Source organism: Gambusia affinis, linkage group LG07 (assembly GCF_019740435.1).
Source record: "Gambusia affinis linkage group LG07, SWU_Gaff_1.0, whole genome shotgun sequence".
NCBI lineage: Eukaryota > Metazoa > Chordata > Actinopteri > Cyprinodontiformes > Poeciliidae > Gambusia > Gambusia affinis.
The window spans coordinates 11,469,715-11,496,384 of NC_057874.1; the positions used below are offsets into that span (position 1 = coordinate 11,469,715).

A 26,670-nucleotide genomic window follows, 5' to 3' on the forward strand; every position below is an offset into this window, starting at 1 on the left:
TAACACAAAGCTTTAGCTAATTATAGAAATCTAAATACCAAAGGGAACCCTGTTTGGTTCAAACGAGAGCTTTAATGATGAAAAGGTAAAAGTGAGTATTGTTGTTCCCTAGGAAAGGACACACCCAGCCTCCGTTCATAAAAGACAACAGAGTTTATAAATGTAGCTCCACAGAATTATAAAAGGAGGTCAGAAAGGCCAAACTTGTGAAGCAGTCTCTCTATGATTTGCTAAATCTTGATGAAATCTGTCAAAGTGCCAACGATGTTTTGCATTTGAGAACCGAAGAGCATAAGGAGTATTTGAAATACCTCACACCAAATCACAGCGTAGGTTCAAAAGATGAAGAGAAAATTAAGTACAAAAACTCAATTCAGTTCAATTAAGAAACTTAAATATTGTTGTCTCCTGCAGTCAGAGTTATACTCAAGAGTGATTGTAGATGCTAATGGCTGTGGGTAGGAAGGATCTCTTGTAGAAGTCAGTATTTCTACAAATTTAGTTAATTATTTGCTTATTTTATTAATTTAGTTTAAAATGAACGTTGCATGTCGATAGACAAACATTTTGAATGAAAAGGAATAGTTGGAAGAAAACAAGCTTATATAGTCTAAGCACCACTCAACCCACCAAATAAATAGATTTTTAAACACAAAACAGGCAGAGCCACAATTTATCTGTCCCCCCCATATACTGTAGATGAATGTAGAAAAAGTAAAACTATGCCATGTTCACTGTGAGTTAACTCCTGCAAATAATGGCAAAGCAAAGGTCTCAAGTATCCATAGCAGCCTCTTACAATAAATAGATTTTTAAACACAAAACAGGCAGAGCCACAATTTATCTGTCCCCCCCATATACTGTAGATGAATGTAGAAAAAGTAAAACTATGCCATGTTCACTGTGAGTTAACTCCTGCAAATAATGGCAAAGCAAAGGTCTCAAGTATCCATAGCAACCTCTTACTTTATACATGTCTTTAATTAAGCACTCTGATTCCTGCCTGTCCTGTGATTCAGATGTGAACACCCTCAAAGTAAAGATAACAATCTGAATCTCTGCTTCATTGTTTATTGCATGAACTAATTTGTCATTGTTCAGTTTTATCCTTAGAGCTCATCCCTTACCAATAGGTGAGGACAGTTTTCGGTTTAACAGAATGTATATAATGTAGTATATTATTCTACTTTATATTGTTGTGTTAATTTATTTTTACCGCATTTAAGGATATGACCAACTGATTTAAATGAACTTTGCTCAAAGCAATGGTATAATGACTCAGTGGTAAAGTTTTCTGGTAATATCTGAATCCTGAGCAGAACTCCTTAAACACCTCTGGCTTCATTTAGCTAAAGTATCTCTTCTCAGCTATTATCTTACTTGTGAAACAGACACCTGTGATGCCCAGTTTCTATGGCTACCCTGTGTTGTGAATTGACCTCGGCTGATAGTGAGTACTCAAGGGAACTGCACACTTATAATTTTTTTAGGCTGACAGCCAGGTGAGGAAATATGAGACTCACCTTGTTAAAAAGAGGAAAGAACAGAGCAGACTGCAGCCCAAATAAAATGATCTCCTTTCAGATGTGGAAAGCAAAAAGTCTTTTCCTTTCTGCTAGAGAGTTGGTCAACAACAAATACACAGGTCTCTAGTATTTAAGTGATCCTCATTTGGTAGGGCCCCGATGTTCATAAGGTTGTCTTTCAGACCATGACACTACCACCACCAATCTGAATTAGTTGATAGATCTTTCATGTTGTTTATGCCAAATTCTCACCAGATGATCTGAATGATGCATTTTAAATATAGAATTATTGGCCCAAGCAATATTCCCCCCCCCCAATACAGTTTTGGTCAGCTGTGTGGACTGTAGTCTTAATTCTGCTCTCCTTAAACTAGCAAAATGAATTTTTCTTCTCCATTCTGATCCTCAATCTAAACTTCAGCAAGTCGTTTTCGCCTCTCGGACAACAGATCTATTCTTGGAGAGCTGGTGTCCCAGCTCCAACCCAGCTGAATTACCTCCTCTGTATGTCATCAAGTTCTGCAGGGCTTGTTGAAGTTCTGTTGACTCAGGTGTGCTAAAAGAGGGCCTCATCTAAAGCATGCAGGACTCCAGCTCTGAAGGAGTAGTGACGGTTATCACACCTGCTGTGGGATGCACAAGACTGTTTCTCAACAAAGGGGCTAATCTCAGAACAAATGTTCTAGCCCCGGTTAAATCCTCTTTCTAATAAATAAAACCATCGTTGCTTTCTGAGAAGATCTTTACATTCCCACACAGGAAGTCAATTTAAATAGTTAAAGTTTGTGTAAGCTTTCTTATAAATTAGACTAAAAGGCCTACACAGGAAAACACCTGATCTAATTTCACTAAAGGTGCGTTTAAGTGTCCTCCTCAGCGAACCTGAGCTGGAGGACAGCGGAAAAAAAACCCCGATCCCCGGAGCGATGTTACAACAAAATGCGCAGCCGGCATATGACCTAAAAATGGGGCGAGCCTTGTCCGTCCTGTGCGTAAGCGGCAGCGGTGGCACATGGCCCCGGCAGCTGTTTACACTACCGATGGATTGTCAAAATGGAGACGGTGCAGTTTTCTGAAAGTAAGCGTTCGATTTCTGCGTGCTCTTAAAGCGGCACTCATCCAATTTGTTCAATGAATTCATATAATATGCGTGACGTCCACGCGCTTATATTCTGCTCTTTATTTCTCATTCATATGCGACTTCAAATGCACAAGATGCCACCAACACTATGTGAACAGACGGCCGCAATTCTCCAAAATGTTCCGTGCGCTCAGCCGTCATCACGGAACAGTCCGTTCCACAACGATTACAAAGGCGCGTGCCAAGCGCTCCTGCGCGCGCCAGGCCGGCTACGCAACAGACACTCAGACACTTCCAGCATCATCAGCTGTGCGTGCGGTAGGCGGACCCGGAGCACTCTTCACATCCCACTTTGGAGAAGATTACTAGGATAATTTACCGGGGAAACACATGACAGTGAGGCTGTGGAGAGGGAAGGCGCTGGGACGTGTCGCTGGACAGAAGAGGCGAGAAAAGAAGGTCGCGACAGAGCCGAGCTGCGAGCGGAGGCGAAAGCTGCGTGGAGATATTTGGAGTTCGAAGAGGGCACCGCTACTTCCCTGGTAAGAGACCGCCGCTTAATATGTTAACCTTGATGTATTTGTGCTATGTAAGACTTGTCGGTGTTTCATGACAGGTAATTCATTAGAATTAGTACAAAGAAAGATACACTTTATCTTTAAATTATTGTGTATGCCACATGCATCAACCTCCATTCAAGGCTGACCAGTTTTCCATTCAAAGTAAAAGTCATACCTTGTTGCAGAGCTATTTAAAGAGTTGCGATAATGGTGCACTTCGTTATGAAGATGAATCTATTAACCATACAGTGTCCTTTTATGTCGCCTTTATTCCCTGGGGCTTATCAGCAATGATTTCTTTCACAGTTGAATGTTTATTTTGCCCTTGAATCTCTATTGGCAATATAAGTAATGAGTTGCCAAACTGTGACCCACGGTGGTATAGACACCCTAAAACATTACAACACAGAGTGTGTTAAAGTGGGACATTATAATAAGTCAGCACAAAGTTGAACATAATAGTAAAGTCAAAGGAAAAGGTTGCACAGTTTTATGCATTTATCACAAATTAGAATACCAAAAGTGTGATGCAAATTTGTATTCATCCATACCTCACCGTTGCAATGTTGCCAGTTAATACTTTTTTTCCAGTTTCATGGGAAAAAAATATAAAGAGAATGGCACAACTGCCAAATGACAGTGAAAAATTATCAAAAAAGCACTCAAACTCTAAAGGAGATACCAAGAACCACAGCTCAGGTGAGAAAATTTGTCAAAACTGCAACTATTAGTCATGAGCTTAACAAGTCCATCATTTATGTAAAATAAAGCTCAAAGAAAGCCACAAGAAGTCCCATGTAATGCTTCCTTCAAGACAAACACAAACTTATGTTCTTGAGTGAAATTCAGTGCAGCAGCACTAATTGAAGTACCGGTATAAATGGAGCTTTACGAGTGAAACTGCAACCCGTATAAAGTGTTGCAGCGTTTTTTAATAACGCATTGAAAACTGATGTTCATTGGTTCTCTGCATCTAATTTAAAGTCAGTAAAACTGGGAGAGTCCCACTTTTAAAAACTTGCAGCTGTAAATGCGGCAAAAGTGATTCAGCAAACTGTTGGCCCCATTCGGATGATGACTTTAGAGTCATGCACTATGTTGTGTTTATCTACTGTGTAAAATCATGATATAAATACAGTCAAATTTTGACTTTGATATTCTTCTCTCTTTGGATTCTGATCAGTAGAGTACTGCTTTTCATAGTTTCTTATATAGTCATATAAAAACTATGTAATTTTTTTTCAAAGTTTACCTGTTATATGAAATATACTGATGATATGACTTCTGATTCTGTCATATTTTTTTCTGCATTGTTTTATATTTTTGGAGCTTTATCATTTTAGTCGCACAGATTTATGTTGGACATGGGAATAAAGGACACTGAAACTCTTTCCAAATACATTAATGGCAACCAAAATGCAAATGCTTATCATATTGCAGATAGGGAGAAATCACTGATCCGTCTCTTCCTGTCAGAAATCAGTTTGATTTCGTGTCATTCAAATACCGGCATGTTTGGATTTTACAGCTTCACACTGGTTATTTTTTCAGAACTGCAAGTCACACTGATTAGGTTTCCACAGCTGGCTCACAGTGTGGCCACAGGTGCCATCTGCTCTTCATGTTTGGTTTGGGGTCTTTCATAGCCAGTGGGAGGAATTGACACATTTGATCTGCCAAGTCCAAGTAAATATTAAGGGATATATCCTTCTATAAAGCATGTCATATGCAGAAATATGTTTGGATGTAGCGGTTTAGTCACAAGAAAAGATGCATTTCCATGGTATGATAAAGGTAACATGGTTGGATTTTTTTTTATTTTAAAATAGATATTTTAATTCATTTATTGCATTATATGTTGTACTGTTAATATGCTTGTCCTTGTTGACAGCTGCAAATTTCAGTCATACTTTAATGGTGTGTATTTTTTTAGAATGAGCTTCTTTCTTAGTTAGCTTTATTATTGTGATTGAAACTTGGTTCTTAGTGGCACTGCAAGTATCCATTTTGTATTTGTGCTCAACATGTATTTTAGAAAGCAAACGTACAAAAAAAATCTGCCACGGGCGGGTGGGTAGAACAGTATATTCATATAGGACATAGAAACTTATTAGTTTACACACTAAATTATATGCAGTCACAGTTTTAAAAGTAGTTCAGGGCATGTTTGAGCCTATTATGATCCACATACTGCCCTGCCTCTGTTCTTTTCTTGAAACATATATAGTACAGACCAAAAGTTTGGACAGACTTTCTAACTGAATTCAATGAGAAGGTGTGTCCAAACTTTAGGTCTGTACCGTATTTTCAAAGATTTATCTTGCTGGGGTAGGACATTATTTTTGTATCTGACCGGCTTGACGTGCTTTAATTGAGTCACATGGCCAATGTGCAGCGAATCTCCTACCGGATCATTGAGAAAAATCACATTATTCACAAACTCATAATGTCTCCATTGTAGCTGCAGAGCTTTTGAGCTTTGATGAGCAAAGCTGTTAATGTGGGGAGATGTTTTGTTAGTTGTGTTCTGCTAGTTTTGAGGAGAAAAAAAACAGTGACTTCTTCTCTAGCCATTTCTTCTTTATTATTAGAGTAGAAACAAAGATGGGGTTGTACCTTCTTGACTGACGTGATTAAAGCTTCATGTCCACCTTCAATAGTGCAGTAGTATTGACTCACATCTGACAGACTGAAAATAAACCATGAAAGGATATTTCCCCTTTTGTAGTTTTATTCAGGATGAAAAGGGATGTCCTGCTGTGAATTTGTTTAAATCTTTAAAGACACAGAGACCTTTGTTCTGGTCTGGTCTCCTGCTATGTAGATTTCTCACTGTTTTGAGTAATATATCTGATAGGTTAAATAATAAACTTTACAAAAGTTTGTCCTGCTGCATTTGGTTGTATTAGTTGATATTCTCTTAGTCAGATAATTTCATTACCCTTGAAAAATGTCAGAATGTATATACTTCATGTAGACTTTAATAGCATCTTTTCTTGAGATTTTATTGGAACCCTTTAATGAAACGTTCTATCATAAAATATTTTTGAGTTTTATGTAATACTTGTGTGTACAGGGCTGTAAAAATAAAAGTGACATGCATTAGATGCATCTATTCTTTTGACAGCGTTTACTGTAGTCCAATGAGACATAAAACACCTCATTATAAATACTTTATATTAACCTAGTTTGTGATTTGTGAAACCTTTATTTGATTGACAGCAAGGCTGTCTAAAGGGCTTTACGTCATGAACAGAAAAACATCACGAGCACACCAGAGAGTCAACAACTTTATGGTGTTGAGATTGCATTTTGTCAAGTGACATCGTTAAAATCATCGATACCCCTCAAATTTGTTGGTCAATGTTCCATTTATTACGGTCCAAAATCAACTCTAAACAGGTTAAATAAAAACTTGTGTTCCCCACCAAAGTCCAGATCATCGTCACAGTGACCCAACAATTCCAGGATCTACAATAATCCAAACCAGAGACTAGATAAAGGACATGTTCAATGTTTGGGTTTTAAGTCTTCACTTAAAGACACTTAGTATTTCAGCTGTTTTGCAGTTTTTGGGAACTTTATTCAAGATGTGTGGTGCATGGAAGCTGAATGTTGCTTCTCCATGTTTGGTTCTGGTTCTGGGTAAAAAAGAAAACCTAAGCATGCACAGGAAGAACCCGTAAACTCCACACAGAGACATCGCCGACCGGGATTCAAAACCAGGAGTCTATGAAATACTATAAAAATTGTATTTGTCATACTGTTTACTAATGTTCAATTACATAAGTAAATTATTACTTCAATACACAAGTATTCATTTACATAAGAAAATTAACCATTAAAATTTAGACAATTTTTGTGTGGCTGAATTGCCCTTTTAAATTTTTAACCTCCAAATTTGAGCCACTCCAGCATGGCGTTTGTGGGGTTTGATAGAATTTACGAGCACAGTTCTCCAGGTCAGAAAAGAAAAAAATAATTAAATTTAGCATTAGGCAACCTCCAAGTGTGATCAAATTACTTCATTCACACACCGCACTTGTGGCTGAGCATTGTACCTAATTGTTTTTGTTCGATTGTCAAGTCCTGCATTGATCGGTTTACATTGGGTGCCTGGTGTGCTAAGGACCTCTCTGTCAGTAGACTGGGATTTGGACCGCTGGGTTGTGTGGCATGTGACAGAATCAGCAGCACAATATCCGCGGCGGCGGCCGCACACTGCTCGAGTTGTACTTCCAAGCTGAATGAAAGCATTCGTCTCCATGCTGCACTGCCGTCCTCCACTTCCATCCCCATGTGACGAGGAGGAACCAGGAGAGAAACGGACGGTGGGAGCCAAAGGAAAAGTGTGGCGCTTTGTTTTGGGCCACATGATTAAGGGGACACAGAGGTGCCATTGAAGAGTGTGGCGATGAGTGGCAACTGTTGGGGTGATGGTTCACTTTCAGTCCAATTTTTCTACCTTACATACAGAATGGGCCTGGATGTGGTTCCCCCTGGCTTTGTCACTTCTGCAGCTTCTTGAGTCTTGGCTCACTTCAACTTCTGCTGACTGAAAGAGGCATATATAACAAGATTTGTCCATGATAACTGGAAATACATTTGTCATATTCGATAAGCCCGATCTCTTTCCAGATCCTTACGTTCCCAACAGAATATGTTGACCTGAAGGAGTAAGAAAAAGCAGCTGAGCACACTGCATTTCATCAGTATGTGCTTAACGTACATTAACTGGATTCATTGTACTTCGAATCTGGATTTTCTAGGTTCCCAGTCAGAGGAGAAACAAAATGCTCCCCTATTAACACTTCTACTGGCAAGTAAGTTGCCAAACTGTGACTTACAGTGAAACAGAAAGATTGCAAATTTACCTGTCATTTTAATTTTACATGTCAGATGGGAAATAAATTGTAAAAAAGTTAACATACTTTCTTCTGCCTTTATTTGGCAAACAGGCAAAAACTTTAGTACACAATGAGTTTTTGAACTTGAGCAAACCACCAACTGGAACTCCAGATCAGAGGTTAAGAGAAGAGATTTCAGGTGGCCTGAATCTGGTTTCAATGTTTCAAAGATATTTGATCATATTGCAAATTTACTGAGCTCAGTGATTTCAGGAGCTAACTAAATACCCTAAGCTAATTATTAATTTTCTCTTTTTATATATTTTTAATCATAACATTAAAAGGGTTCCCTGGAAATTAAAAGATTCCATCTTAATCTCACTTTTTATAAGGCATTGAGGTCAACACAAGCAGGAGAGAAACTTTTCTGAAACAGTTTTTAAAGATCAATGAAATACATTTTTGAAAATCTCATAGATTATGTAATTAGTCAAATAATTGCACAAATTTACCCTGCAAATTTACCTGCTTTTTTTATTTATTTATTTTTTTAAGAAAAGCAGGAGTATTGAGACTTGATTAAACATCTTGTAGCTATGATAAGAAACATCTTCCTGCTGCCTTCTTGAGAGAGAAAGAGAGAGAAAGACAATTGAGTTTTCTCTTACTACCACTATCAAGCTGTCTTTATCTCTCAGTGAGAACTCTGTCATATGCCTTCAAGAGCTGAATCAAATTAGATTTTGCTCAGAGAACAGTATTAACCATGCCAGCATTAAGTTATTGCCAAGACGGGAACTCATCACCTTGCCATTTTCACAGAGAGAAAAACAAAAAAGGAAAAAAATAGGTGTGATCTCATCCACAGAGCTGAGATTACATTCACATCTAGCCAACACTTTGTTTTCCATCACAGAAGGTTGTTGACACAGATGTGAGAGAACAGAAACGTGTTAACCTGTCAAATGTTAGAGGCAACTCCTCATCTTCTGAAGAAAAATCTCTATTTGACAAACTGGCTGTGTGGACTACTGCCTTACTGCAGTGGGAAGTGTGTGATCATCGCTGTTGATTTGCGACAAAGCAAGTTGGAGAAGTAGATTTGACGCAAAACAGAAGAAGCACATTCATTCATCATCACGTTGGTTGGATGCTGTTTCTCTTTAGTTTGTTTTTCCAAATGTAGAGATTTTCCCAGTTATTTGGGACAACAAGTTGAATGAGGAAGTATATTCCAACCCAAAATATAATTTTGAAATAAAACAAATTACTACAGATTTGTAGTATTTATGCAAATCACTAACCGTATGTATGTATGTATGTATGTATGTATGTATGTATGTATGTATGTATGTATGTATGTATGTATGTATGTATGTATGTATGTATGTATGTATGTATGTATGTATGTATGTATGTATGTATGTATGTATGTATGTATGTATGTATGTATGTATGTATGTATGTAAAACTTCTAATATTTTGTGGTTTATGTATTTGTTTGCACTCTTCTCACACATTTTACAGTCCTGCATCTCACTTCGCTATTCCTGTACTTTCATATCTACTTGTGTTGGTCTGTTAGGTGATAAAAACATTATTTATTTTTCTTCAGTGTATCTGCTCTCTATTTATTGGCTCTGTTAAGATATTACCTTGTGTGGACGACATTCCTGCTCATGGCGGGAGCTGACCTAGATGTAGATATTTCACGTTAGAAATATCTGCATCTTTTTTGATTTGTGTTTGTTAAACACAGGCTCATATTTGATAAAACTGAATATTTTTTTCACTCTTTGTCTTTAGTTCCAGTTTCCTTATTCACATTCCTGACACGGGTATCATACACTTGAACACTGTGTGGTATTAGATATGAAATCGCAGTCAGTCTCATGCCTTAAATCACTCTCTTTAATAAAACTGTAGTAACCATCTCGTGCTATCTCTTCTTCACATGCATTTTGACTTTGAGAGTATTTCTGCTTATTTATTCAAGTTTGCTGTGGTGTTCCTTACTTCAATGTGGTCGGCCCACACCTTACACTGAAGCAGAATAGAAACGTTTCTTTTAAAAAGAAACATGGCAGCTTTAACATCTTTCACCTAGGAAAAGTAACGGCAATGGAAGCAGCAACATGTCATTCACCTGTATTTAAACTCCAATCTCTTCTCAGGAGGTGTTTGCATGTAAAACATGCCCTGTCTGCAATGCTTCAAAGCTGGTTAAGCATCCTTATTTATGCAGCTCCAGTTTTGCTCTTGTCTGTGGGGTGTCAGTGTTAAGAATTGAGCCAGAGTGACAGGAAGTGTCGTGTGCTGCTATAAATAAATCCCGTTTTCAGTGAGTCACCACAGTGCTGGTGTTCCCACGCGGGCAGTTCACGAGACAATTCATGCTGCCTCATGTATCATTTTTTTCCTGGGTTGATTAACCTCGGAGTGTTTAAGAGCCGTGACCCTGGAGGTGCTACACGCCGCCCTGGCCAGGAGACAGAAAAGCAGACACACATCTCCTCCATCAAGCCTGGAGGAGAAAATCAAGAGTGCTTTTCCTGATTTAAAGTAGGGTATGCACTTCCTAGTTCAGAGAAGTAAGAATATCAAAGTAAAATTGAAAGGAGTCTCCCCAGAGAATTTTCAAAGTGTAATACCTGGTTTTGCCAGATTAGCAGCGACAACTATGAAGCTTTTGTGACAACTGTTAATTAATCTTTTGCATCTCTGTGGAGAAATTTCAACCCACTTTTCTTGCAGAAGTGTTTTAATTCAGACAGACTGGCATATTCTTTAGACTAAAAAACCCTCTGAGATGGTTTTCACAAACGCGCAAGTCCTTTTTCTCTTCAACATTTAAGACCTAGTTCCCTGGACACTATAAATTATTATAGTGTCCAAAGATTTATGTGCTTTTATATATGAATCCAAATTTATTTATAAATTAATGAAGTGTTCAGATGTCAGCTGGTTAAAATGAGTGTTTCCATCACTTACTCAGGACTGAATATGCAACATCAGATAGTTAATTCATTTATATATTTCATGTATCCACAACTTTTTTACTTATATAAAATCATTCATGTTTTCTTTAGCATATCTGATCTAACAGGTAAGGATTTTTTTTTCAAAATAATCATATTTCCATAAACAGATCACAGGAGTCATGTATTATTTTATTTTCAATCAAAATCAAAGTAGCTCACTTTCTGTTAGAGAGAATACAACAATGCATGTCTTATGCTTTTGGGCCTTTCATTATTATTCAAGGGGATCATTTTTTATTTTTAAGCATATTCCATAGATGCATGGAAATAAGGAATAGTTTCACCTGTTTGGACAGAAGAAATGCAGACGTCTATGTACATTCCTTCCCTCCAGGGCAGTGGCTTTAAAGGGGTGTTCTTTCTCCTCCTGGTTTTGTTGGTTGTGCCATTGTAAATGCTGTCCTCCTTCAGGTCCTGCCAGTTTGGTGTTTTGTGCATTTCGCTGTAGAAAGATCTCACTCTGAGCTGACAGCGTGATGTGATAACAAGATTCAAGAGAACATATGAAGCCTGCAGTGTTGGCAGCTGTTCAGATTGTTGAGATTCTGTTTCGTTAGAGCTGGCTGATGAGCAAAGGAACCCAAACAAGATGAAAAGCTAGAAATAATTGATAACAGTCTTCACCAGTTTACCTCGTAGACTCAGTTTTTATGATCGATTTTGCAAAATCCATCTCAGTGATTTCAAGGGAACTAAGACTTTAAATAAAAGTCAGTGATAATCTCTGTGGAAGTAACACTCAAATGCTCCCTCGTAACACCATTAAAGCGCAACGTCAGACTGACATCCTGTATGCAACTGTAAATTCTGACTTGCATGTTTTATGGCAGCTAATAGGAATCCCTGAGACACAGTGTCTCACAAACTGAAATACAAATCTCCCAGTCAGAAGTTAATCTGTTATTCTCTCCTGCTGGCTAATCACAGTGGCAAAGGAGGCGGGGGAGAATGAGTGAGATGGGAGGGCAGACCGGTAGGGAAATAGAGATGGCAAAGCAGTATTTAATCTAGGACAGTAACTAAACCAAAGCTCATTATAAGTTAGCTTATAAGTTCTAAACTAACTTAAAAACCCATGTTTTTATTCTGTCCTCTTATGAAAAATTAATAAATTAATAAATAACTGAGACCTATACAATTTATTATGCATTTATGTTTTTTTGTTTTTTTTTTTTGTCACAAAGATTTCTATACTTTATGTTTTGAAATGGTTATTTTCTGGCTGTTTTTCTGGTTGCGCTGTTTCTGTTGCCACAGTAGAGCTTTTTCTCGCCGTTGCGTCTGTCATGTTTGCGTGTGTCTGTGTGTGGCGTCATACGTGTTGTTGTCACTGCTTAGCCTGGTGTGAAGAACCAGAACATCATAGCAGATGGCTGCTTGATGCACTCAGAGAATGGTTACCGCTTATTTTAAGCAGCTGCCATTGTAATTATGTAGCACATGCAACAAGCACTCAAACGCAGCTTTTTTTTCTATGTGACGTGATGCAAGGTCAAGCTCTTCTCTCCTCTGCAGCTATTTTTAAGCAGGAGTGTTCAAAATGACCTGGACGGGTTTCATTCCTGATTTCCTGCCCCAGTGAGATGATCTCTAATCTGATCTGCTCCATCATCCTGAGTGTCCAAGGTCCTGAATCGGAACCCTTATGCTAAAATTTCAGCTGGTGGGTTCGTTTTCTGCTTGTCAGCAATATTATGGAGAAGTGAAATCTTTAAAGCTGCATAAAAGTGATTTTTGAGGGGGACAACGAGCAAATGCCTTTGTGTTTTGTCTTTTATTGTTTCAGTGAATATTCAGTGAGTGTTGAAGGCTTACATGACATACTATAGTATGTACAGGATTGTTAAGATCAAAAACGTTAAAATTACAAGTGAAGATGAGAAGATGCTGAAGTTAAATATTATTCTTTTTGAACACATTTAGAATATCTTTGGTATAAAAGCAATGATAGCTCTACATACGAAATAAACAAAAACAGATTAAGGGTCTCAGTTAAGAAAGCTTTTGCATCCTCATGTCTGATAAAATGTCATCAAGCAGTGGCAGAAGAGGCTGTATTAGAGAGATTACTGATGATATTACATAACCTGCACACCCCCTCCTCCACACACAAACACACAAAGCCACACATTTAATTACAGTATCAAGCTATGAATAAACGGCAAGGACAAATGCAAAAAAAATAATAATCTAAATAAGTGTAGGAGTGAGTCAGCATGAGCAGCGTTTTATAGCACAGGTGTCACTTCAGGAATAACAATGAGAGAAGCCGCCTGGCTCCGTTTCCCTCCATGTGGGATGACGTCTCTGCAGAGCTGCTGACGTCAGAGCTACAGAGCTGAGGCACACACACTCTGGTGCTCTGAAGGAGAACTGGAATGAACCTAGCTTCTGCTGTTGCTGACATGAAAAACAGATTCATCTTCTCCCTCCAAGAGTCTTGCAATACAGGATTATGTTAAAATAAACATTGGGGAAAGTCGTTTTGTCCATCTGGTACATCTGATGTGTTGCTGTGGTGTGTGTTAGTTTATTTTATTTGGAAAAATGCATTTTGTTGGAACATTTTATAAAGAAAAATAAACCTGAAGTGAGAGACTTAAGGTCTTATAGTCAACTGAATCATGTAATGGATTTTATACTGTATTTTGTATCTAAGAGGATGAACTAAAAAGTGTAAGAAAACTTGATATCGGTGATCTGAGAATCAGGAATTGTTAATAAATAATAAGCCCTGTGTTTCCCTCTGCAGCCACACAACCACGTTTTTACATGACATAATGTCTACAAAAACTGTAGATACTACAGTTCATTCATACACCCAGACCCCTGTTTAATACCCTAGACATTATGTGGCTGGTGCACTGGATGCCAGTTAGTTTCTCTAAATATCCTATAATATTAAAATAATATTAGTTAGTCTAATTCAGATTTTCTATTTGGGGATGCTGCATCCTCATCCTCTTTTATCTTTGTGCAGTTTTTCATCTCACCCTCAGTGCAGCACAATTATTTTGTATTAACTATTTATTTTGTTTACTTTCAGTTTGTTCAATGCAACTTGAAGTGTTTGTTGAACTCTTCCACACTATATATTTGTCTTCTGTATTTTAAAAGGCAACATTGTGCATTTAAGCACAACATACATAATTTGACAAAATCATCTATTTTGGGGGAACTATCAGATAAACACTGTGACATCACAGACCGTCTTTTTTTTCCCTGCATTATATTTAATGCGTTTTTGACAGACGGTATTTTTCCTTGTGGCAAGCGCCACTGGTCTTTGAGAAGGCTAAGGTCTGCCATAAATTCACAGAAATATGGACAGGTTTCCCACTATTTCCCTGCCTAATGACTCATTTTAATGTGGGAATCCAAGTTAGTGCAAAGACGTTAATTATTAGCCACATTAGGAACATATCTGCCTCTGTCAGATTTAGAAGAAACTCACATTTGCACTAATTTACAACCTGTAAACGCCTTCACAAATTATACCTGTTTATATGGTTTCCTCAAATAAGGGGATCTTGTGTCTCCTTGTCCAAGAAGACGAATGCATGTTCTTGCATTGCATAGTGTTGACAAACAGTAGACAGTCCTGCATGATTTAGGTCATTTATACAACCAGACTATTGTTTCACATCACAGTGTTCATGTGACTGCATGTCTGAGACTCAGTCATTTCAGTGCTGCCTCTTGTCTTCCCTCTTTATTTTTTCATTAAATGTCTTGTCACTTGATGGGATGCTGAGGAGACAGTGTCATTAGTTAAATCAGGTGTTCTGGGGTAGGTACGCAGCTAAAACATGAAGGACAGAGGACCGGGACGGAGAATTAGTTTAGATCTAAGTTTCAATGTGTTACAATAGGCTAGATCTAAGTGTGATTAAATATTTTTGACAAGAATAGTTTGAGCTATTTTACAAAGTTGAATAGAGACAAATTAATTTCATATACACGTAACAAATTTTAGAGTTTTTTCCTGTTTCTCTCATTTCACAATTATGTGTTACTTGAGTTCCCAATAAATGAGGAGTCCAAGGAGTATTAATACTTTTTATAAGGGATTGCAATGTAGGAAATTGCTATTTGGTTAGATTTTTTGCTTACATTTTTTTTTTTAACCTACTTCTGCTCTGACTTCCCTCACGACCTTCAAGCTTTCCGAATTCCCTCATTGAATGCAAGGTTCTGACCAGCAAGTGTGTTTTTACTCAGTAGTCGTGTATTCTCTTAACTGCTGAACAGAATGATTGCAAAGGACACAACTCAGGCCAATCATGCCTTCTGTCGGAAGCACCAGTGCTTGGTGCCATGGAGGAGGAGCCGGGCAGCTCATCGAGTGTTGTCCGTCAATGGCTGCTCCAGCCGCTCTGTGATTTGTGAACCTTCTGAGTGGCAGTGCAGTGCTGTGCAGTGATTTGTCCCACTAGGCTGGTCCGGCCTCGGCCATTGCTGCCGTCAGCAGCTATGCTACAACTCCGCGTGAAAGCAGTATGCTGGCATTTGCTGAATTCAAGGTGGCGTCTTTTCAATTAGGGAGTGAAATACCTTTTCAGCCTCTCGAGTGGCCTGGCGAACTACAGCCAAGGGGCCCTGGCAACATAATGATGCCTGGCACAATAGTACCACTGTTTCCCAACCAGTTCCCAGGAAACCACACAACATGTGCCATTGTGCCCAGTGCTTTGCTGCCCGGCCACGTTGCCCAGCTTACCCAGGGACACCGAGAGGTCTGTCTGTGCAGTGAAGCTCATAATGATGAGGCCGGTAGGTTTGGAGGAACGCTATAGGTGAAGACCAGGGATGTTTCACCTCACAATGCAGTCAAGGTTTGGGGATATTTCCTCCCGGATTGAGCTACCTTGAAAAGAGTAGGCAGCGAAGCAAAATAGGCCTGAAGTGAACAAAGGGCGGCAGAGTTGTTGCCAGTAATTGTTGCAGTGAGAACCCTGAACATTGTGGCTGTGCTGAACCCTCCACAGTAAAAGAGGAAACCAAAAGAAAAGGGACAAGCAGAGAAATGGAGGCACAAAGACGGCTAGAACTGGTTTCTAGCTGGTCCTGACTGGTTCTTCTCTTTTTATCTCATCACTGTGGGGGGAGTTGAACCGTTGTCCTTCTCTACAGATTCCAACATGGTCACCATTATAGCCCCTGTTTACGCAGCACAGCAAAAAAAAAAAAAAGAAAAAAAAAAAAAAGGTCATTTAGGGCCAGCCAGACAGGGGGGAATTAGTCAACGGCATCTAGGAGATACATGTCACTAAGGCCTTTCTGGGCCCCACAAGCCAGCTGGTCAACTAATACAACACAACAGGATACCCAGGAAATGAAGGCCTGATGCAAAGCCCAGTGTGACACACCAAGCTAAAGGCTCTATTTCCTCTAAAGGGGTGACCTGTCACTTAATGCGTCAATTATTCATGGAATTTGCCAAAACAGCTATTCACTCTCTGCTCTGCATTGAAAATGGGAGTTTACTGAGTTTTGGGGATAGTTTGCACAAGCAGAAGCTTTTTATTTCTTGCAATCACCCTTTATTTTGATTTTAATTTCACCCCAAAATCTGAACACCCATTCTAGTATAATTAGTAAACCTAATATAGTAACAAAATAGTAACAAATGATTTATTTTTATTTCAAACATTCATAGGCAACTTTCTTAGAAAAATATCAGTTGCTTGATAAAACAAACATGTAGACATCTAGATGTTGTGATGATGAGTTACTCAAGTACTAACCAAGCTTCAGGAAGAGGTGGGAAAAGCAGTTAAGTGACTTTGAATGTGGTTTGGTTGATTGTTTCAGACAGGCTTTTCTGAGTGTTTCAGAAATTTCTGATATAGAAGACAAAAAGCCTTTTGCAATAAGCAATTAATCAGCTAAAGTAAACATGCTAAACTAAAATTAGCTCGGTAATTTCAATTCTGATGATTGACATTTCCTTAAGAGCGGTTTGCTTAATCTATTATATTTATGGTTTCAGTTGGGTTGATTTTATTTCAGATTTTTTTGTTGCTGTTTAATTTGTTGTATATTTAAAATATCTTCAAGTTCCAGTACTAAGTGTTCTTCACAAAACTAAAGTGTAATTTTGCTCTATTATGCCACTATAAAAATATATTACTTATAAAACAACCATATTGTTGTTAATCACAAAAATTATTGGGACAATTTATTGTCCAGCAAAATTTGTTTTCGTGACAGACCTGGCCACCACAATAAAAATTTTCTGGGAGCGCCACTGTTGAGGAATATCAATTCTGAGCACACAGCACATCAAAACTTGAATTGGCAGAAGGCCAGAGGTGGTGGTGGTGTAATGCTGTGGGAGACATTTTCTTGATCCACTTTGAGCCCCTTGGTCCTGATCGTGGCAGTGAGTTCTTGGTAGTCCAATGGTCTCCAGTCGTCACTAGACTCTCATCAAGGAATCATGGAGCCATTTACGTTTTAGTATAAAACGTTTAATATGGTCGTCCCAGTGATTGTTTATGGTCACTACCAGACCTTTCCAAGCATCCAAAATTTATTCAGCGTCATCTTTTGGCTTAATTGATCTATGAAAACATTTACAAATGTTTTCATAGATCACAAATGTTGGAGTCAATTTACAAAATCCCTTGAATTTTTCAAATGACTTCCTTAATGTAACATTTCAGTCAAACATTCCATTAGGTTATTATCCCTTCATGTGATGGGAGAAGTTTCCACCTAACATCTAATGATATGATTTCTTTTTCATTTTTAGTGCCTGACACTGTATGTCTGAAATGATAATTGTCCGAATTTTTTTTTTTCTCTCACACAGATCCCAGGAGGAAAATCAAAACATTGGTTTCAAAGCGCTTACAACTGTCAGGCATTTACGCTTTTCAAAGGACAGAATATTATTTACCTGAGGAGACATGAGTGAGGACAAACCAGCTGAGACTGTGGAAAATTCCTCAGCAGAGGTGAACGCTATTCCAAATGGGAAAGGCCATGAACCTGGAGAGGAGATCACAGCATCTGCAAAAACACCTCCTGCAGAAGACTGTGAAAAGTGAGTGTTCCACATAACTGTGGCGTAAACCAATGCAATGTGAGCATAAAAGTCATTTTTAGGTACCTGGGGTTTGCTAAATAATTGAATTGCTGGTGTTTATGGGTCAAGTGTCACATGATTTCAGAAATAAAAGTAGGTACAATGTTGTTTACTAACCAATTTACTAACCAGGTGCCAATTTCATACAAGAAATGTTTCAAAAGCATTCTAAAATAAATCTGGTATGTTACATTTTGTTATATTTTCTTCTACTTGACATCTTTACATAGATCTTACTTTCCTTAATTCATTTATGAATTACTTTCTTTTATTCTGATATTTATGGCAAATAGAAATAATTTTAGTAATCCTAACTGAATGGTAACTGAGAACATTTAGTCCAATTTTTAACCACACATGAGGTTTGCATGTTCTCTCTCTGCATGCATGGGTTTTCTCTGAGTGCTCCGATTTCCTCCGCAGTTTAAAAACATGACTGTTGGGTTAATTGATCTCTTTGAGTTGTCCTTAGATATGAATGTGTTTGCATGGTTGTTTATCCTGTATGTCTTTGTTCAGATGGTTACCTGCTTCATTTCTCAATAAGCACTAGTGATGTCCACCAAAATAAGGAAAGGCAGGTATAGACTTTGGTAGAATGCTCCAGTAATGTGGGAGCAATAACAAGTCTAATCTATCACAGGGCAACACTGAATCACCTGGACAACGATTTAGATGATGGCATCTGACAAAATGTAATGTTTATTGCTGTTTCATAATTGGTTACTACATCGTGTTTTTGTGGTGCAAAGCATTTTGAACTGCCTTGTTGCTGAAATGTGCTATGCATGTAGCCTTAACTTGACTTAATTAAAAATAAATTAAAACAAAGCAGAGAACAGATGAAAAGAATACTGAAATGCAAAGAACAGCAGCACTTAAACAGATGACAGTAAAAAGAGAAACTTGGAAAACAACAAAAATCTGTCAACCACGATGGGATTTTCAGCAAAGACCCTAATGAAGTGCTGCTTGGCACAACACTTAGGCTTCAGCTGCTGACTTGCTGTACTAAAATTTGTGCTTGATAATGTAATGAGATTAGTGCCTAATTATCACATCAGGTTGTCCAGCTTTTTTTTTCCCTTTTTCGCAGTGTTGGTGTAATAGATAGTTCAATTAAAGTTCCCCTCTCTGGGATATAGATGATGATGTAGTTTTTTTTGTCAATGTGTTTATCATATTATGACTGCGGGTGTTGTTTTCCACTTTGTGCTCTCGTTGGGTGATGGATGACCTCTCTCTGCAGCACTTGTAGCGAAACTGTAGCCAATAGCACCCAGAACGCTAGGTATGTATAAAATAATGTATAATGAGAATAGTCAATTTCACACTTAGTTTTGTGATAACGGTTGCACGTTGTGTCTTTGTGGTGACCAGGTGCCTGGGAAAAGTACTTTGTCATTTTATCTCTTTAAACGTTAATGTACTTGAGTGGGATTTTATGTGATATGAAAACACAGAGCAGTATTAAGTCATTAAGTAGAAGAAAAAATGATCTGAATTGACCCTCATTACTTTATTTTACTGCCAAAAAAATTAAATGCAGTCAAATGAGTTGCCTTCATAGGTTTCTTAATTAGTAAACGGAAGTGACCTGTGTAATTTAAAGTAATTAAAAATACAGCTGTTTTGTGGAGGCCTCAGAATTATGTGAACTTTAGTGAACAAAGCATCATAAACACCAAAGAACACAGCAGACACGTCGACAACTACAATGTAGTGGTAGAGAGATTTACAGGGAGGGATTATAAAATAATACCGCAAACTTTGAAAATCTCAGAGTACTCTGTGATCCATCAAAGAATATAAGTGGACTTTCCAGCTACAGCCTGCCTCAGGTTTTAGTTACTGCAGACATGTGAAGGAAGGCACTCTGGACAGATGAGACCGAAATGTGACTTTTTGGCCTAAATGTAAAATCCTATGGTGATTACGACCGGAGACAGAAAGCGTACCTGTCAGAGCCTGCAAAACACTTGAATCAAGGGCAGAAATTCCTCTTCCAACAGGACCAACCAGAGTAAAACATATTAGTTTATAGCACAATCATGTCTGAATGGCCTAGTAAAAGTCCAGACCTAAGTTCAATGTAGAATGTGTTATAACATGAAAATTCACAGATCCTCTCTATCTTATATGGCTGAACTTAAGGTACAGTATTTTGAAAAACAAAAGAATGGATTAAGATTAAGACTCCAGAGGTGCAAACATTATGAACATATTTGCAAAACCCTTGTAGATTTAATCTCAGTGAAAAATAATTTTCCAAAATTGAAAACCATAAACAAATTTTCCTCCACCTGATAATTATGAGATAGTTTGGTTTTGTCTATCATATGCAATCCCAGTAAAATCCCCTCCAAAATTGTGGCTTTCTTGTGGCAAAATGTGGAAAAGTTCAAGGGATGTGACGAGTTTTGCATGATGATACTAACACAGATGTGTCGAACGTTTACCCAAAACTTGCTCAGCTAATAAATAAACCATAAACATTCCCCCCAAAAAGAAGAGATGGCTTTTGAATGATTTTACAAATCTGTGTTTGCAGTATGCTCCATATTCTTACAGCAGTTTCCAATCTTTAGTCCTCACAGAACTGAAAACACAGAAGCCAGCCTCCCAGAGAGCCATGAGTTCTTATCAGGCACTGAGGACAAGAAAACACCACGCTTCACCGATGTAAGTTAGCACACATCACAGCCTCGGCATGATTATACTCCTCACTCAGGGATGTTTGCCGAAATATCACCTCGCTTGCAACTAGCCCCTGTTCTACTTTGATTGCAGTTTGAAGGGAAAACCTCCTTTGGGATGTCTGTCTTCAACCTGGGCAATGCTATCATGGGAAGTGGAATTTTAGGACTTGCATACGCCATGGCCAACACAGGGGTCGTCCTGTTTCTGTAAGTCACGCATTAATGATGATGATGATGATAATGCATTAAAACCCTAATTGGATTGGAATTGCTTTCTGCAGCTACACTTGCTGAATTACAGCTTCCAGAACGCTGATTTATTTTCAACCCTCTGAGGGTTTTGCAGTGTAAGTTTGTGCCAGACATAAATAGCTTCTAAATGCAATGTAATCACCTTGTATTAACCCTCTGGCAGACCTTATTAATGCCAAAGAAACTAGTGACACTGGGTACAGTTGATGCTTAATTGCAATTATAGCCTAACAATAATTTATTTATCTCATAAAGCAAGTGATTGCAGTCTAAGGTGTAGAAAAAAATGAGTTTTAAATATGTTCCTCTGATTGATTCTCTGCTTTGAGTCAGTCTGTGTGCATAATGAATTAGCAGCATAACATTTAAAAGTCTCCAGCATAGCAGGCTGGTGCAATAGATTCATGACTTCGGGGCTTTTGACCTTTAAGGAACATGCCTCACCACCAGCATCTAAACATTTTTTTCTTGTAGCATTTCAGTTTTATTCTTTGACATGAAGAGAGAAATGTCACAAGCATTCTAGTTTGCTTTTTTCTTGCAGACTGTTGGCTTTTAGTGTGCTTTCTCTCCTGCTTTTGATGCCTACTAACTGGTGCCACAACAAATAGCCAAATGGTATTTACATGTTAATATTATGGCTGGTCAGTGTAGATATTCAGGAAGGTTACACTCCTGTTGGTTTAATGGATTTTTTTTCTGGCTACTCCATGTTCCTCCCACTGCCTAAAAAACGTTCATGTTGGTCTGAGTAACAAAGAATGGCTGGATGTTTATGGACGTCCTTGTGTTGTCTAGGCATGCCTCCCCCTCAGCAGCAATGCACCATCTTTTTTTATTCTACACACCTCTTCATGATGCTGGTTATGAGTTGGCAGACATTGAAACTGGTTTAATCAATCATTTCAAAAATACTTTTAGTCTATTTTTTGTTTATAATAGTGAAGCTAAATTCAAAGTTCCAGCTACATTTTGAATGTTTTCTAACTCAAGATTGGTAGTTGTATGTTTTTTTTTTTTGTTTATTTGTAAAAAAAAACAAAAACCTGAATATACCTGAGGAGAGTTAGCTCTTTTTGTTATTCCAGATTCACATCTCCTCTGGAGAAAATTACAGGCACGTTTAATATTCAGAAATGCAATCCTGAAGGATGTAATTGGTCCTCTTCTTTGAGGCAGTCTTGTGAAGAGGATTTTCCCTCATGGCAGAAAAAGCTCCTTAGTTTGATCTGTGTAGTGTGACTGAGGTTTTCCTGGATGTTAACTGACTGAACTCTCTGTCACCGAACGGCAGCAGTGCTGACACTAGGCTAGACAGAAGCTGAAAATAATCCCCTAGTCATCTGGGCTACATTATATATTAATATGGTCACATGTTAATTAGTAGTACGTGACTCCGTGCAGCAGATAGCGTACACTTGTCTATTCTGTTTCAGATGAACGGCTGTGTATTTGTGTTTATATCGGCTCTTGTTTTGAACAATAGAGTAGCCGCACAGAGGAATAAGCAACAAGTGTGACATATTTGGCTGAGAATAACTGGCAGATTTTCTGTGTTTCTCATTGGACAGCAGGCGTTTCCTTTTCCCCAGTATCCTTCTGTACCCCCGGGCTGCCCTCCTTAAACAGTCAGTGGGACAAAATGAAATATTAGCTTAAAAAATTTGCAAAGAAAATCAAAATGTCAACCGTAACAATGGCCATAGCATACATTTTGTCATATAGGTTTGTTTTTTTTTTTTCAAGCCACAGAACAGAGCAATGCATTGTCTACGTTGAGATCTTTGAAGGATTGTTGCAACTTTTAGTGAGCAGCAACAAAAAAAAACTGTATAAAAAAAAACTTTATAAAAATATTGCTATTAACTGAGACTTGAAGATGGGACTCAAATGTCTCAAACTTCAAATTTCAGAGTTTCATTTGGAGCTGTAGTTTCTGTTTTTATGAGAAATAAAGATTCCCTCTGTTGCACTTATCTTTGACATTATATCAAAGCATTTTATTCTAGATAACAATGCGCTCGACATGTTACACCTGAACCACCATTAGCGTCCAAACAATTTCTGTAAAGGTTTTTATGGCAGAGTGGGCTCTGAAGAGCCACTTCTTCCCTGGGTCAAGCCCCGTGTTTTAGCACAACAGGTTTCCATTATGACTAAATCCATTAACAATGGCTCTGATATGTACACTGAAAAAAATAACTCTTTGGATGAACATAAAAAGATCATGGAAAGGTTTTCCACCTGATTACTTTGCTTTATTTCAGCACCATATAATTCTGTTACTCCTATTTAAAGCAAATGTGTTTGATCATCTTAATTTATTAAGGTTATTCCAATGTAAAGCAATGGTGTTGGCTTAACTTATGTTACAGTTACGTTACGTACAATTACATTAATTCAAAGACTTTTTTTTTTTTAAGTGTTTTTTTTTTTTTTTTTTAATACTTTTTTAACAGTTCTTACATGAACTGTAACAGTGCATTTAAGAACTGCAGTTCTTAAATGCTGAAAGAAAGAACTGCACTGTTACAGTGTGTAACAGTTATGGGCTAGGCAGCTAACTGCGGCTACAAAAGCAGCATCAGAAGAGTGTCCTTTTACGAGCCTGAGGTGTGGAAAAAACAGCAAGTGTTTTTAGTTTTGGTGAATATATATATTAAGTGATTTGTATAAAAACAACAATTACAGCAGCACGATGAGACACAAGACAATTGACTCAGAATAAATTAATTGCAAAATCATGAAGTTCATAGTTCTTTTCCTTAGCTCGCCATCTTCAGATCCTGATGAGGATCTGATCCAACAGGAAAACCCCCCCCGATCTTATTAAAGGAGTGGGTATGCTTAGCCACAATCAGCTGTGCCAGAATCCCAGTGACATCCAGGTAAGCAGCGCCAATAATTCAGGGAATCAAATCGGTGGGCTTAAAGATGTTGATGACTCCGTGAGGAAGACGCCAACAACGAGCCACAACCACAGTGGAAACAGCTGAAGATCTTTAAACTGCGCTAGAGGCGGGGCTCTAAATAAGCTAGCAGAGTTTGGGGCAAAAGGGAAGTGGGCCCGCAAAAATAAAAGTCCTTGACTAATTGCGGGTTACAGGTTCCCCCCCTAAACTCATGTGCGGCCTCGTACATGCAACTGGCTGGTGACACATCACACTGTCACATGATGTAGAGGTCACAGAGGTCTCATCACGTTCCAGAGCAGATGTAAAGACTGTACTGAGTCCTTGAAACAGGGTCTGGATGCTCTGCAGAAGTGGATGCCCAAGTGTTGAATACTGCAGACGAGTTGGTGGCTGACGTGTTCTGGTTGAGTGTCTGACAGGTGGTTCAGAATCTGGGCTGGAGAGTTTTGCAGCAGAAGAATCACTTAACATGCTGGATTGTCCTGGAGAGGACGCAGAGTCTGGGTTAGAAGAGACAGGTCCTGCTTGAGAGGAGGAATTGTCCTCGAGAGGCTATGAGTCAGCAGAATCTGTTTCTTCTTCAGCTGTTCGTTCCATGTCCAGTTCAGCAATAGGTTCAGGTCCAGACTCCACTTCCTTTTCCTCACCAACCTTTTCTTCCAAAGAGCTCTGGGGATGCTGGCCAGGTGGATCCACAGACATAAGAGTGACAGTAGAATCAAGAGCAGGTAAGTCAACTTCAGTTGTAACTCTGGTGACATAGGCACTAGAGTAATCGGGTAAACCAGATAAGAACAGTTCTTCATTTTCAGGGTCTAAAAGATCTACATTTTCTGAAGTCACGGGTGCAATCGCTGTTGTTGGCTTCATCTATTCTGGTGTAGAGGCTGGGGACAGGTAGCCACAAGGCAACAGCAGGTCACGGTGGAGGGTCCTGAAGGGACGATCTTTGCCTTCTGGTTTAACGGTGTATACTGGAAGAGTGTCAGCTTTCTTCTGAATAATATACACATTTGATTCCCACCGCTCTGCGAGCTTGTGCTTGCCTCTTAATTGACGTTTCTAACCAGAACTCTGTCTCCAACTGAGAGTTTAAAAGTGTTTGGTTGAATCGCTCCACAGGATTTCCACAGGGATGGTAAGGTGTGGTGCTAATCTTTTGGATTCCTGTGATCTGACAGAGCTCTGTGATAGTATGAGATTCAAAATCAGTCCCTTGGTCGCTATGGAGATGCTCTGGCATTTCATAATGGACAAGGAAATTCTCCCATAGCACTTTTGCTACTGTTTTGGCTCTTTGGTTTGGGGTTGGCACTGCAACAGCATATTTTGTGAAATGATCGGTTATCACTAGAACATTTTTTGTGTTGCTCCGGTTTTGGTTCTATTGAGAGAAAGTCCATGCAGACAAGTTCTAGTGGTCTTGAAGTTTTAATATTAACAAGTGGTGCAGCTTTCTCAGGTTGTGCTTTTCTTCGAATGCATCTCTCACAGTACTTGAGTTTGCTACAGACATCACTTGGCCAGAAGAACCGTGATCTGACGAGGTCCAGAGTCCTCTCTGTACCCAAATGGCCCACCATTCCTGTGGAAGTACAAGTTGGTAAGTAAGCTCACCTCCAATATTCCTTCTTCTGACAAGAACATTATTATGGAGCTCCAAGCATGTAAGCTCTCGCAGGAGTAATGGCAGATCGGGGAGCTGTTCCCTCAGAAATGGCGGTGGGTTTTCCCCTCGTTCCAACTGAGCGATGATGTGCTGGATGACGGGATCGGCTCTTTGTTTGTCAGCAATTTCACCTTCAGAGAAAGATGGCACACCAGGTGAAGAGATCTGTAGATCATTAACAAAACTGTCTGGTAAACTGTCAATGTTAATGGAGAGAGTTTGCACAAGAGCAACAACCTGGTCCAGGTTGGGTGAGCTGTACACCAGTTGTCTGTCACATATTGCTGGGACTGAGTGCTGATCAATGGAAATACAGGATGGATGTTCCAGATGTTGTTTAGTAAACTTTAATATTCTTTCTTTCTCCTTAAGAGACAAAGGATCAGCCACCTGTTCAGCATGAGGTTGCCGAGAGAGACCATCAGCATCCGCATTTAACCGGCCAGCCCGATATATGATCTTAAAAGTAAAAGTTGAAAGAGCAGAAAGCCATCTGTAGCTTGTAGCATCCAATTTAGCAGAAGTTAACAGATATGTCAATGGGTTGCTATCGGTAACCACAATGAAATCAGATCCATACAGGTAGTCATAGAATTTTTCTGTAACTGCCCATTTGAGGGCCAAAAACTCAAGTTTATGGACAGGATATCGACTTTCACTGCGGGACAGACCTCTGCTAGCATGTGCAATCACCCTGTTCCACCCATCATCTTCTTGGAACAAGGCTGGTGTGGCCAGATTTTGGTTTCTGTTTTTTCAGCTGATTTTCTGGTTGAACAGAATTAAAGCCCTTAGACAGCAGGGCTGACATTTGACTCTGCAGCTTCAGCATTTGCTTTCACCTGAGTCTGATAGATGGCCACATGAGCATGCACTGGTAGTGTGAGCTTGTACATTGACATGATGCTTGACTGATGGAATGTGGTTTTTTATTAACATCTCTTTTGCCAACTGTCTGTCTTCTTCTGTTCTAAGTGTTAATAAAGG

At 38.8% G+C, this 26,670-nt stretch overlaps 1 protein-coding gene across 2 annotated transcripts in view; it reads left to right on the top strand.

Annotated features, from left to right (window-relative positions):
• Positions 1 to 2,883: 2,883 nt before the first annotated feature.
• Positions 2,884 to 26,670, top strand: part of LOC122834680 (sodium-coupled neutral amino acid transporter 3-like) — a 41,766-nt gene continuing 17,979 nt past the window's right edge. The window contains exons 1-5 of one of the 2 annotated variants that reach the window (XM_044123348.1): positions 2,884 to 3,149; positions 17,873 to 18,106; positions 19,398 to 19,439; positions 20,737 to 20,830; positions 20,939 to 21,054. In XM_044123348.1, the coding sequence (XP_043979283.1) occupies positions 17,970 to 18,106; positions 19,398 to 19,439; positions 20,737 to 20,830; positions 20,939 to 21,054 (389 nt within the window). In that variant the 5' untranslated portion in view covers positions 2,884 to 3,149; positions 17,873 to 17,969. The remainder of the gene's footprint in view (positions 3,150 to 17,872; positions 18,107 to 19,397; positions 19,440 to 20,736; positions 20,831 to 20,938; positions 21,055 to 26,670) is intronic. The other variant, XM_044123350.1, reaches the window with a different exon arrangement.